At 37.0% G+C, this 14089-nt stretch overlaps 1 protein-coding gene across 1 annotated transcript in view; it reads left to right on the plus strand.

Annotated features, from left to right (window-relative positions):
* The window catches only part of LOC130610427 (lymphocyte antigen 75-like), a 47042-nt gene extending 33794 nt beyond the window's left edge, over positions 1–13248 (plus strand). The window contains exons 25-35 of the mRNA XM_057430314.1: positions 1385–1611; positions 3268–3436; positions 4623–4784; positions 5766–5888; positions 6341–6535; positions 6948–7168; positions 8290–8464; positions 8988–9155; positions 10389–10511; positions 11231–11398; positions 12375–13248. Coding sequence (XP_057286297.1) covers positions 1385–1611; positions 3268–3436; positions 4623–4784; positions 5766–5888; positions 6341–6535; positions 6948–7168; positions 8290–8464; positions 8988–9155; positions 10389–10511; positions 11231–11398; positions 12375–12559 — 1916 coding nt within the window. The 3' untranslated portion in view covers positions 12560–13248. The remainder of the gene's footprint in view (positions 1–1384; positions 1612–3267; positions 3437–4622; positions 4785–5765; positions 5889–6340; positions 6536–6947; positions 7169–8289; positions 8465–8987; positions 9156–10388; positions 10512–11230; positions 11399–12374) is intronic.
* Positions 13249–14089: the final 841 nt, after the last annotated feature.

Here is a 14089-nt window from a genome sequence, read left to right on the forward strand (position 1 = left end):
AATGTTTTTGGACTGCCAGCAAATGTGTCCTGGTATGGTTTGGTGTTAAATCCTTGTTGCATTAGGGATCTAAGTATAGTTCACATTCGAAGTGTGCAGGGACAGCTGTGAGAGTCCAGACCAACCTAGGCTGGGGTTTTACCCTAGGGAAAAAGATGATTCCTATTCCTTGGAAATATTGGCATGATCGTGATTTGTAGAACTTCTTCAGGTGTGAATTTGATTTCACATTGCATTTCTTTAGATGGCAATTGCTTCTTTCAGAAATGGACACTTCCATTACTACCTTGTTTCCAGTTTGGTACTCCGTGATGTGTGATGGCACCCTTGGTTCCATGATTCTTTTTTTGTAGCTGTTTACTAAGTGAAAGCATTTGGCAGCAAGACACAAGCCACTTGAAACAACCTGTTTCAGACGTCACTTTTCTGACCTATTTAAAGCTGTAAATATCAAATTAATACTGTGTTTCTGTTTACCTGTATTTTGGAAAGTGGTCCTGTCAGTCAATCAATCACTTATACCCTGGTATTTTTAGTATGATTCTGTCCCTCCCCATAAATCTTTTTCTGCTGGAGGTATTTTAAATGTCAAGGATTTTCTCCCTTTTGGAGAGCCAGTTTATTTTTGACTAAGTTTTTTGGGGTTACCTGGTTTGCATGCTTTAATTTGCCATTCACGAGAATGTTTACATCTTTTAGTATTTGCAGTTGCTATATGTCACTGAACTGTGTACCTTCAAGTATGATTCTGATAATGCTCAGTGCTTAAAGTGTAAATAGTGAATTATACCCCTCCCTTTGCAAGGCGGATTTTCTGCAATTAGTTAAGCACACGTGGAGGCAAAATCAATTCCAACTGTACTCATGGATGTAGTAAGGTATTCTGGGACTGTGCTGTGCTAAGATCTGCGTAGACAGGTTTCATAGCCCATGAGATTTGCATAAGCATAAATCCATATGCTCCACAGAGATAAATGAGTCAAGTTTATCTTTTGCTGGATTGCAGCAGAGAGCAGTCACTCTCTCCTGTTCATGTATTTAATTAAAATTGTAGAATGTTTTTAATTCAACAAGTAGAGTTCTTAACATTATTTCACAATTAGTTAAAAATAGCAAATATAAAACCATGTGAAACTTAATTGAGAGAAATGTATGTAAAAACAGATTGGCTGAAAGTAATCCTTATTTTTTCTTTTATATATTTTTCTGTTTGAAGTATCAAAGACACTTGCTTCTAACTGTAATTATTAGCAAAATCTACTGTTACTTTTTTTAATCTGTGGGAATTCAGACAGGTTTTTCTGTTTGTTATAGAGAAATTGAGAGTTTAAAATGTATTCCAGTGTTTAACCACCTAGTAACTGGATTGATTTCTTATGCATAGGAGCTGCTGATAACCAGACAGAGCAAGTCCTTAATGAAACATTGAGCTATCAAAATGTTCAATACTTCATAATTCTGAAGAATTTGTCCTGGAGCGATGCAATGACTGCATGTGTAAATAACCAGATGCAGCTGGTTAGCATCACAGATCAGTTCCAGCAGGCTTTTCTTGCTGTTCAGGCTGCCCTTCGTAATTACCCACTGTGGATTGGACTCTTTAGCAGAGATGTAAGTTTTATTTTCCCCTCGGGCTGTGGCTTAAGGTAATTTTAAGAGTTGCATGAAACAGAAACCAGGTTAAAGAAATGCAATGAAAAATTAATTTCTGGGGTAACTGTTCTCATTTGGGAATGACCATCTGGAGGGTCTCAAGATTAATGTTCAAAATCTTCAGTTCTCCAACAAGTTACATAGTTGTTGAAGTCCACTGGAAGGATTGTTCATGAAGAGACAATTCTTTTAAAAGATGATAGGGTGAAAGGATATATTGTAGTGTGGCAGCGTCATATCATCATATCAATCATCTTTGTCTTTCTTGTTAATGAACGAGTAATTAGTGTTGCCATTTAATACCATTGCCACTGAAAGAAAGACAACCCAAAATCTGTTTTAAGAGGGAGAAACTAGAAGTGGTAAATAACCTCCAAAACGAATCACTGAACTCTTCTGGGGATAGTTAGAGGGAGACTTCCCTAAGGCTGGTTAGTGGGCTTTTCTTTTTTTTTCTTCTATTTGTTATGTCTTTGGAAAAATCAGTGGAGGAGGTACTGCTTGCTTTTAAGACCTCTTTAAAGATCTTCATTGTGGATTGAGAGCTCTCTCAGCTGTTAATAAAATGGCTTGAGCTTGCTTTCAGGGTTTATGTCAAGCATGAGTCTTGAGGTCATCATAAAAAAATAATTAAAATTTGTTTGAGAAGTGCCTTACCCAGAAAGCTTAACAGTGCTCACTCATCATCTGTGATATTATGATCATCCTATGTCAGTACTGGGCTACTGAGTATTCTAGGCAAAGTAGGGAGAGGGGGAATAGTAACTTGATATATATATCAAGTGTAAATATATACTTGTATATATCAAGTATAAATACATCAAAGTATAAATATATACTTTGTAGAGAGTATTTTAAAAGGAATACGGCATTTCATGTTAGTGAAGATGAGGGAAACCAGACAACCTATTTTCCCCTCCTCTTTTGAATCTTCATCTGTAGGTGAAGATCAAATGATTAATCTTGCTGCATACAACTTGGGCATGCACTGGCTTTTCACTATTGCAACACTTCATTATTTGGGCACAATTAAAAAGTCACATGAAAGGAAATTATAATGAAAGTGGTCAACAGAACTTGTTACTCCAGTGCTGGAATCACAGACACAAATGAAAGATATGCGATAAATTAAATTACAAAGTGGCAGGGGAATTTCCTGAAGAAAACTTTTAAATATAGGATTCTTCAAGGATGGCATGCTTGTATGTGGGGTTTTTTTCTTATTCCTCCTGCATCCTCCAGGGCAGGAATGCACTTATTAAATCAGTTAAGTATTTAACATATTACTTCCAACTCAGTTTGGAGTAACTGAGACTTATTCTCAGATATTCCATTTTCCAACACCAGATAATTACATCCACCATTTATTTGCAGGTGCAGATGATGCAACATTTAAATAATGCTACATCTACTTCAGCTAATTCATATTTTTGCAACTGCAAAACTTAATAAGTTGGTATATTTTGAGCAGCAGATCAGATCATGAGGACAGTGGAACATTTACAGTTCTCATCAGAGACTCTGTCTAGTCAATATCATGTCATTGTCATGTCATTTTCTGTACCTAGTATTTTTTACCTTGTAAGCTCATCCGTTTTACCTATACAATGCCAGGGTGGAAGACATTATGGCTGGCTGGATGGGAAACAAGTTAGTTTTAGTCGCTGGTCTGAAGATGATGAAGAAACAAGTGAAGAATGTGTGGTTTTGGATACTGATGGCTTCTGGAAAACTTCTGACTGTTCCTCTGAAAATCGAGGTGCTATTTGCTATGCATCAGAAAGTATGTATCCTAGCATAATAGTTATAAAAGCTGAATTACACATTACATACTTGATAATTCCAGATTGTAACTTCAAAATTGGAACTTTTTTAACTGATGTTCTCAGGCAGGCTGATTTGCATGCCAGAAAAAAAAGAAACAAACTTCAAAGAAGGCACAAACCAGTTCTTAATCAACATTACTTATAAATTAATTTGGCATGGGTGCATTGGGCTAGACTGCACTGTTCATATTGCCAACTTATTCTGCCTTTCCGCTGTTTCTGTAAGATTGTTGCATACTGATTTCCCCCATTTGCATGTGGGAGAAGATTCAGCTACCTCTGTACTATTTATGTCTTAATATTGGGACCTCCTGAAATCTCTTCAGACATGGAAGTCAATACAGGGAGGAGGAGGTGGTACATGACTACATGGAGAAGACAGATAGCAGGTAGACATTGAATTGAAAGGTGTAAATTAAAGTCATCTGCAGTTCACAAAACCATACTAAATGTCTACCAATTATAGCAAGACAGGTAGGGAGGACATCTCTGGGGAGGAGATACATACGTAGCACAGCCCTTTTCTGAAAAGTAAAAAAGATTGCAGATTTCTTCCCTATGAAAGATTGCAGATTTCTTCCCTATGAAAGACAATTATAATCTGTTTTGGCTTGTTGGTTTTGTTTTTTTCTGTGAGGGAAACACAGTTAAGCTGTTGTACATACTGAGTCACAGTGAAGTATATACTTGGCATTATGACATGTTTAACTATTTTGTGCTTGCAGTTTCAGTGACTGCAGGAAGAGTCCTCACTTCTTAAGTATTAGATAAAGCCACAGAACTAAGATGTGTTGACTGCTAAGTCACTTATTTGTTATGGTGATCTGCCTTCATGCAAGAGGCAGTCTGAGGTTTTATTTATTAGCCCACACTTAGCACTTTCATGTAGGGATTTTATTATTAAAACTATATAGCATAACAATCGGAAGCATGTGTATTCTTTGATAATGCTTACTGTTGGTATTTTTACTTAAAAAAAACAAAACACCATTGTGAAAAAAACAGGAACAGTGTATTGCACATTTAGAGGATGGCATTTAATTTGTAAGTTTTTCAGTGGTACCAGAAGGTAGTATGTGGTGCGTCAGGTTATGTGTTGTTATTAACGAGTCATGTCCTTCATGTTGTCTTTCCTTTCCTTAGAGAAGATTGAAAAAGAACAAGCTACACAAGTTAAGTGCCCACATAAGATTAAGAATACACCCTGGATATCATTTAGAAACAATTGTTACACTTTCATGATAACGAAAAATAGATGGAGAGAAATGAAATCTCAAGAAGCTCATCATTTATGCAAGAAAATGAGTAAGTACTTTGTCATACAACAGGTATTTATGAACATACCGGCTTCAGGGAGATGAGATCTGAGTCACTGTCTTACAAGGACAGCAAAGTGAGTGTTGAAAAAGGTTGTAGCATTTGGAGATGTGCATTAGTGTTGCACTGCCTAATTGTGTTTGCCCTTGCACTACTTTGATACAAAGTGCCAGAGCATGGGTAAGAGAATTTGAGAGAGAGAAATGGCTAGGAACTGTTGAATTCTGAGATCTCTGGAAAACTGAAAGGTATTTTGCTGTTTGCTTGGTTTTGTGCTTTTGTTGTGGGTGGTTTCGTGGTTGGTTGTTGAGCTTTTTTCCCTTTATAATAAGTAGATTTTAAATTGGTTGGGTAATTTTATCCTGTTGGCAACAGTCTGGCTTTGTGATCACATTTACTTCATTGGTGTTTTTTTTCTCTCCCTTGCTATGTGGAACACTTAAGTGAACAAAGTAAGTGAACTGAGAATAGTCCCATTCAGAAAAGCACATGGGCTTTTCCTGTCCATCCTGAGCAAAGTGTAGACTTAGGAACAGCTTCCCTCTTCTATTAAACCGTTGCTTATGGCCCTTCAAACGTGCATCTCTCCAGAAACTTTTAATTTTTCATTGACTGATTTCAGTTCAGTCATTTTCTTAATACTGTTTCTCTACTAGGCAGTTCAAGAAGATAAGGAAAGGTTGCTGGTATTTTTATTTTCTATGCAGAGAATTTTTACTACACATAGCCTAAGTGACAGTAGGACCCACAAATACTCTGGAGCGGATGTCTTTCAGTTATCCACAAAACCAGGGGAAGCACTGTTGATAATACATACCTTTTAAAAATTGTTTTCACAATGTTCGTTACTGTTATAAAGGCCTTTGTGCATTCTTGGCCTGTCTCTAATAACCATTTACAGTCATAGAAAATAATTTGTAACTGAAAAAGTGAATTTTTAAGAAAGTAATTTAAAAAAAATTTCAACAGACTCTGAAGCATTTGTTCTGAGTGTTCGAGATGAAGAAGAGAATAACTTCGTTACTGAGCAGCTTCATTCATTCAGTGGTCTGGCTACGTGGGTCTGGCTGGGTGTGATTTATGATGATAGTGGTAAGATTTAAGGTGGTTTTTTTTCTTAATAACTGGATTGGAGACAGTTTGCAGCATTAGGTGCATGTTTCAGTATACAGCTGAAGTCAAACTGAATGCAAATTTATAGTAATGTTTTATATATTATTTATATTTATTATACTTATTTATATTTTATATATTTATCTTCTAGAAGAAAATATCCTGGCATGCTTTCTGTTTGAGTGATAATTAGATCCAGTATGTTCTGTTTAGTCTAAATTTGATTTCCCTGGAAAACAGAATGTAAAAAGGCCTGGATAAGTAATGCTAACTTACTTAGCATTGTCTATGGAATAGATTTACAGTAACTGAGAGTATCACTGCATTTTTTCCAAAATGAATATCTGTTAAGGTCATTAATATATTCAAAGTTAAATTAGATTTGTATACATAATGCCAATATTTTAGTAAATATGCAGTGTTTTCCACAGATAAAGTTCTCAAATGGTATGATGAAACTTACCTGACTTACAATAACTGGAGACTGGGAAGACCTAACATAAAGAAGAACAGTTTTTTTGCTGGTGTAAATCTTGATGGCTTTTGGGATATTTATAATTACTCTCAAAGCTGGCATGCTCATCACTATAATGTATACAGTATTCTCGCCTGTAAAATTGAAAGCGGTAAGTAGCAGAGAAGATCTATGTGTAGTAACAGAGTGTTGGATGAGGGTCATAATTTAAGTTCTATTTCTGTAGTACCTGTAGTAACCAAAGCTATAAGGCTTTGGTTTTGCTGCCAGTGAAACACATGGCACAGCTGTCATGGCTTTCTTGGGCTGTAGGGTCAGCCTGTGCATCACTGCTGTAATCCTAATTGTAATAATAAATCAGGAGGAATTGTGTTTGGTGTACTCCATCACCTGCTCACAATGTTCAAAGTAGCAAAAGATAACTTACTTCATGTAAGTGGCTTGTAATGCACGCTTTAATGCTTGAGTTGCATTGATACGGAATGATTTTAATGCTTTCTGTATGTTCATGGTAACATGAATGAAGTACACAGAACTTCTTGTCTTTTTATTCTTTGGCATAGGACCCCAACAGCACAAGCCTCCATTGCCCGAGTCTGTTCCACATGGAAACAGAACATACAGAATCCTTCAGAAAAAGTTAACATGGTATGAAGCATTGAGAGAATGCAAACAAAATGGGAGTGATTTAGTAAGCGTACACAGTGAATCGCAGCAGTTATTTCTAGAAGATATTGTCAAGCAGGATGGCTATCCTCTGTGGCTTGGGTTGTCGATTCATGATGTAAGTATATGCTTACACGTACTTATATAGTATATGTTGGTGGCATCAGTAGCAGAGCTTGTAAATAATGTTTTGCCCAAGATATGAAATATTTTCTGATGCTTTTTTCCAGTTTATTGGAATCTCTATTCAGTGTAGTAAACTACCTACTTTTTCAGCCCTGTGTAACATAAGTTAAAATATATTAAATTTTAGTGTTAAGTAGCCACACCAATATATTTTTCCAAATCCTTGAAATAATAGAATGGTCCCACGTCATTCCTTGCAGGACAAGAAAGTGCAATTTACAGCACTACCTTTAGAGGCTCCAGATTTTATGGCCTTCTGCAGGATGAGATTCCATTTGCAAATACAGTAAGACAAGGCTGCATGGAGCCTGTTTAGTGCAGGTCAGGACTGGGTCTCCAGGAGCTGACTGTCTAGTAAATTATGCCTCCTTCCCAAGAGGCATAGGAGGAGGCAGCAGCAGATCTTCCTTCTCCTTTGTCTACTTAACCTTGGAGCCAAAAGCCTGTGGCCCTTACCTTGCTCCCCATACTAATTGCTAGACCTGGCAGGAATACCCCCTTGCAGAGGTGTGTGATTTATATGTGTGCCTTTGCTGCCTCTGCCTGTACTTTGGTCTGAATGGGTCCCTCCACTTCTGACAATTGAGTCTTCATTGTCATGGGTTTCCAGCAGTGTATCTGCAGTAGGAGCTAATCATTCCTGAGCTGCCCAGCTGTACTCACTGAGGCCATCTCAACAGTTTAGCAGTTTGGAACATATCTAATAATGTTCATAGTGAGGAATGCAGACTGCTTAAATGAAACAGCAGGATGAAATTAAGTAAAATGTTCTCCATAGAATAAAACAAGGCACATTACAGGTTTAAGTTTCTTACAAACATGCCACATTTTCTCAGTTCCCACAAATAATCAGGATTTCTATCTTAGGAATTCATTGGAAAATACAAACAGTCTTGTACCTGTATTGAGTATGGATTTAGAAAATGTGGCCACCCACACTTTATCAGCTTACAAGGGATAAATGTTTCTACATTACTTACTAATGACTGTCAGGATTTAAACCACATCCATATACTGTGGTTTAAAAGTTATGGGTTTTTTTTCTTTAACTAGGGAAGTAAAGCTAATTTTGAATGGTCAGATGGGAGCGACTTTGACTACTATCCTTGGGAATTAGAAAACTCAAATACTACTGAGAACTGTGTTTTGTTGGATACTAGAGGATTTTGGAACCGTACAAAATGTACAAATGTTGCTGAAGGTGCCATTTGCTATAGCCCTCCAAACAGTAAGTGTTATTTTTAATATTTAGAGTAGTTCTCTTATCTATTCTATTTACCTATGTTGTATTTAGAACTACAAATGAAGGCTGAAATGCTACATGATTCCTTCTAAAGAGGAGCTATCTATCAAGGGTGATAAAATACTTTTTTAATACTTCAGGGAGATTCATTCTGTCTATTCCAGTGATGAAAATCTAAATCAATCCTGGTCACTTTTTTATCACCTGTGGTATGAATATCACACTGTATCTATCTTTTCTGAATCAAAATCCTTACCAAACACATACAACAAACTCCAAACCTTCCTAAAAGGTAGGAAAAATGTTTACATGGTTCCCAAGATTTTTTGAGGCTTGTCTCATGCTTGTTTTCAAATAGATTCATTTATGATATATGAAGGAGGAATGAAAGTTAACTGAATCATGGTTGTTGGTAGGAGAGGTAGTCACCAATACTGTCCTGTTACTCCAAAGAGACTATGCAAAAACGTCTGCATCAGAAATAACATAATTTTCTTTTTTTTTGCAGAAAGACAATTACAGCCAAAGCCAGTGAGCAAAGCCCCAGGATGCCCGCAGCTTAGCAGTACCCTACAATGGATGCAACACAAGTATCATTGTTACGCATTTGACATGGCATTCTACAATTTTTCAGTATATAATGTGGAAGATGCTAAGAAAGTCTGCCAGAAACTGAGTATGTTTAGACTCCTTACATTACAACTTATAATTAGTCCACTATGCAAAAAGTAATAAAACCCAACAACCAGAAAGCTTATACTGGCTATACTTCAGCTTTTCATCATCTTCAGTTTAGGAAAAGTAATAGCAAGCTTTATCTCTGAATATCTGATAAAGGTTCTTGATAAAATGCTGCAATGTACTGACCAAATTGCTTAGCACACAGATAATCTGCAAGTAAAATGCAGATAGCATTGATAGAAGACTCAGAAATGTAAGGATTAAACCCTTTTATTTGCATACAATTAACTTTATAATAAATATAATGCTGTTAGCAGTGCTTTCTTACATCCTTGTAGTAGCTGCTTGCTAATAAGGAACTTACTAACCTATCAAATGGTTCAAAGCATGTACTTTATAGATATTATTAAGGCACATAATATCACTAAAAAACCTCAATTTTACTTCAAGTTAAAGGATTTTTTCTCTTCTTTGAGAAGCTGTGGGGAATTGCATTGCAGATGATGATGTTAAGCAGTGTCACGTGCAGAATTTTTAATTAGCTTCTTAGCTTAGAAGCTAGTGATTGTCATAACTTTCTTTTATTGGATTATCTTACGATGTGTACTCCGTGTAGGATGAAAAAGAGAAGGTGCAAGTAGTCACAGTCCTGGGTGCAGTTTTTTGTCGAGTCCTGCCTGGCCTCTTAGTTGAAAGAGAAAGTGATCTTCCTCTAAATTAAGCTTCTGTCTTAAATCTGTATGTGCTTGTAAAGAATGAGCCTGTCTCCAGTATACCCTTTCCTCCCTCTTATTTCTTAATTGCTGTAACACTGTGTATAAAAACCTGAGGCACAATGAGGGGATCAGTTTAGAAATTAACTCAGCAAAATGATGAGCTTTAGTTCAACTGTATTTTTGAAAAGGGTTTATTACTTGACAGGGCTTGTAATTTGAGTGTGGCGTATCGTTTGATGTTTTCCATGTGTGTAATCCACAGCTGCAGTAAGTTTACTCCCATTTTATTTTCTATGACCTGCTTGAATAACCAGTCATCTGAAGCTGTCTGCATAAAATGCTGTATTTTAGGGAATGGGAGGTTTATGTCTTTATTCTGCAGGTTACTTTAGGCGATTTTTTAGAAGCCCAGATTAGCAAATCTTTTCCTGTAGTAACTGTTCCCACAAAAAGCTCAACGTACAAGCACCATGAAAAATATCTGAAGTTTCAATTTTTCCTCTTCCCCTTAGATCCTTCAGCAACTCTTCTGACTATAGTGGATGCTGAAGAAAATGCATTTGTGAGCGCACACATAAAGGAAAATGATCTCATCACCAAGAACGTATGGCTTGGCCTAGCTCAAAGCTCTAAGGGTAAGAAGTAGCAACCATGTATGAGCATGAATGTTTCATATGGTAAATAAAAAAGGTAAGTCCTCAAATAAGAATACAGTTTTGTAGTGTTGATATCTTACAGTAACACATGCTGAGGTTGGAATCCCTCATTTAGCATTATAAAGCCTTCCTTGGACTTCATTATAGCTTAAATATCTTCCTGTGGCACCCTTCAGGAGTACAACATTTTCCTCAACACTGCCATTGATGCCTAGTGATTAATCATAGAATCATAGAATTGTTAGGGTTGGAAAGGACCTTAAGATCATCTAGTTCCAGCCCCCCCTGCTGTGGGCAGGGACACCTTACGCTAAATCGTATCACCCAAGGCCTCGTCCAGTCTGGTCTTGAACACTGCCAGGGGTGGAGCATTCACAACCTCCCTGGGCAACCCATTCCAGTGCCTCACCACCATAACAGGAAAGAATTTCCTGCTTATATCCAATCTAAACTTCCCTGTTTAAGTTTTAACCCGTTACCCCTTGTCCTATCACTACAGTCTCTAATGAATCAAACACTAAAGGTCTGGAGAAGAAGCGTGGCTGAAAGTGATGTGTTCATATTTATTGCTTTTAATACATGGGATAGTCCTGTTTCTTTTGGCAACATAAAGAAATCAACAGATTGTCAGTGGCACTGTGAAGCATTAGAACATGTTTTAGTGATCTAAACTAAGCAAAAATTTTTTTCCCCAACAGATCAGTCCCTGAACTGGGTTGATGGCTCATCAGTTAATTATGTCAACTGGGAAAATAAAACTGCAGCAGTCAATGAAAACTGCAGCGTTATCCTGTCCACAACTGGCACGTGGTCCAAAGTTGACTGCAGTCGTAGTCAAAGCAGAGTGGTTTGTAAAGCTCCTTTAGGTACGGAAGCGTTGATTTTAGCAGAGACTTTTTTTTTGTAGTGAACATATTCAGGATTTTCTTTTTTGGGTGGGAAAAGTCTGTGTTGAAATAATGGAAGTGTAATTCACAAAAGAACCTGTCAATTACCTCTGCCTAAGCAAGAGCTTTCTATTGCTGTTTTGCCATAAAATTGCATTCAGGGACAAATTAGCTAGGAAAGTAGTTCTCCTGGCTCCTGCTATCCACTCAAAGGGTGAGGGAGAGAACTGAAATTTCCACTCACAAGAGCTCATAGAGTAGTTGCAAACACCTCTTACCATGGGATCTCTCTCGCAGGTAGGTGCAGGTTGGAACAGAGAGACTTCTGCTTCTAGGATGGTCAGTAAGCAGGTGCTGCAGATTGTGTTTTCAGTCTTGAGGAGGCTTCTGAAAATGGTGCCCTGCAGTTCCAGAAATTCATTCAGGCCTTGTGTTACTTCATCGTACTCTGCTCTGTACAGGAAAGAAGGCAGTTACCCAAGCATTAAGCAAGTTCCTGAGAAGTACTGGAATCTTTCTGATTTTGTATATGTATTCACTGAAATGGAAACTACATGTTGCTGAGGAAGACCTAAACAAGACATCTTCAGTCTAAGGGAAGCATAATTCCCTCCACTCCAAGAGAGTCCAGGATCTCATTAGATTTCTGAACTATACAAACCTTGGAATGAGTACAGCATTTACTAATAGGTTTTTTTGACCTCCAGAGGTCCCTTCCAACCTAAATATTATTAGGAAATTAACAACAGAATGATCCAAAATCAGCTAATAGATGCTGATTCATATGGGAACATAACTTCCCATGTGATAATGTGAAGACTGTTAATATGATGAAGCAGTTTGCCTTAACTTCAACTGAATGCGTGCGGTATTAGAGTATAGTTACCTAAGCATCAACCCCATGGCAAAATATTCTTACTGAAAGAATAACTATTTGTGTTTTGTCCTGTTACAGGTTCTAATCATACAGGCGTGGCTGTAGCATTTGCCCTGCTAATTATCTTAGTCTTCATGGTCGGATTAATCTGGTATCTCTATAGAAAGAAGCGTTTTCACTGGAGTGCCTTCTCTTCAGTACGCTATCAAAGAGGGGTGAATGATGATGAAACTGAGGATGTGTTCACTAAAGACAGCTATTGAGAAACTGTTCCTTCTGGGCAATTTTGCATGAACTTCACTGTGTGAAGCCGTAAGGAAGGAGCTACTTGATGGTTTATTACTTCTTTTTGGAAAAGTAATAAGAAGGTTATTAATAGGTGGTAAATTTTGTTCTTTTATACAAGTGCAATTTTTATTCAAGTCCATGGTAATTACATTTGGCCTCAGCCATTTAGGTGCAAGGTTTCTAGAGTTCGATGATATTTTTTAATTTACAGTGTTCTCTCTCTTTACTGGAGAGAGTGGAATAATGCCAACAGTAGTTCATGCAACATCACGTTAATGAATGCACTTAAAATTGGTACATGAATTCTGTAACTTTGTACAATTATCCATCAATAACTTCATGCCAAACGATGCACCATTTTGATATGCCATAAGGGTTTTGCTGCTAGCATTGGATTATGCTGTAGAAGCAGCTTTTGTAATTAACAGTTATAAATTTTGATATAACGGGAGCAGGGAGTTATCAGACAACCAAGTATTTTTTCCCAACCAACTAGAATTTAAATATTCTTGTTATAGTGGAGGAAGATCATGCTGCGATTTCCCCCCCCCACAAAAAAAAAAATCATAGTGGTGAGAGAAGAATTTTCCTTAGAATGTACATTTTGTATGAAGAGTTAGGAGGAAAACCTTGAGCTAAAGCCATGCCATCTAGGAATAAATTAGAGTATTTAAAAGCTGAGACTGTGTCGAGCTGGCACATCACTGCTCTTATCCCCTGAAAGTGGTAGTGGGGCTAACAAAAATACCCACTAAGGGCTTCCTGCAAACACAAGCGCAACTTGAGATACAATAAAAGCCTTAGCCTCATAAAAAAGAAAGGCATAAATGTTTTATCCTGTGACATAAATGATTTTCAAGTAATTGGCTCAATTTTTTTTCACAGCTCCTTTCACGAAGTTTTGGAAGCACAAATAGTAGGAATGTTTACAGTGAGAAGTCAGTATCTAGACCTAAGTATTAATTAATTAAAGGTTAAAAAGCCTGCACTCTTAGTAGTACTTAGAGGAGGAGATACCACATTCTATTGTACATCTTAACCGACTCTGAAATTAGACTAAAGTGATTTTCTTGTAGATCAAAACACAAAAGACCTGCTCTATATTATGATCCACTGCACTGTGACACCAGGGACCAGAGTGTCATGACAGTGTTCCTAGTTCTGTAATGAGATTCTCACAACATTGACTTCCCCTAATACTTCCTTATTTATACTAGGATTAAATACCTAACTAACTTGATAGGGGAAATATGTCATCTGTCTAGGAAACATGATATATGTAGGGAAAGAGCCAGAAAGAACGTATGGTAAATAAACTTGTGCACATAAATGCTAAAAATACTTGAGTATTTTACCTAAAATTTTAACTTTATTTTTGTATATGATGTATGTGTCACTGTGGCCTTTTCTATGTACTCCAAAGAAAGCTATGAAGGGAAAAAGGGAAAACAAAATTGCATATATTAATTAATGATTTAATATTTTGAAAAAGTCTTCACACTTTA

This window comes from Pezoporus wallicus, unplaced genomic scaffold, assembly GCF_028554395.1.
Source record: "Pezoporus wallicus isolate ANWC-B61680 ecotype Strahan unplaced genomic scaffold, APGP_CSIRO_Pwel_v1 contig_5261, whole genome shotgun sequence".
NCBI classification, from domain to species: Eukaryota; Metazoa; Chordata; class Aves; order Psittaciformes; family Psittacidae; genus Pezoporus; species Pezoporus wallicus.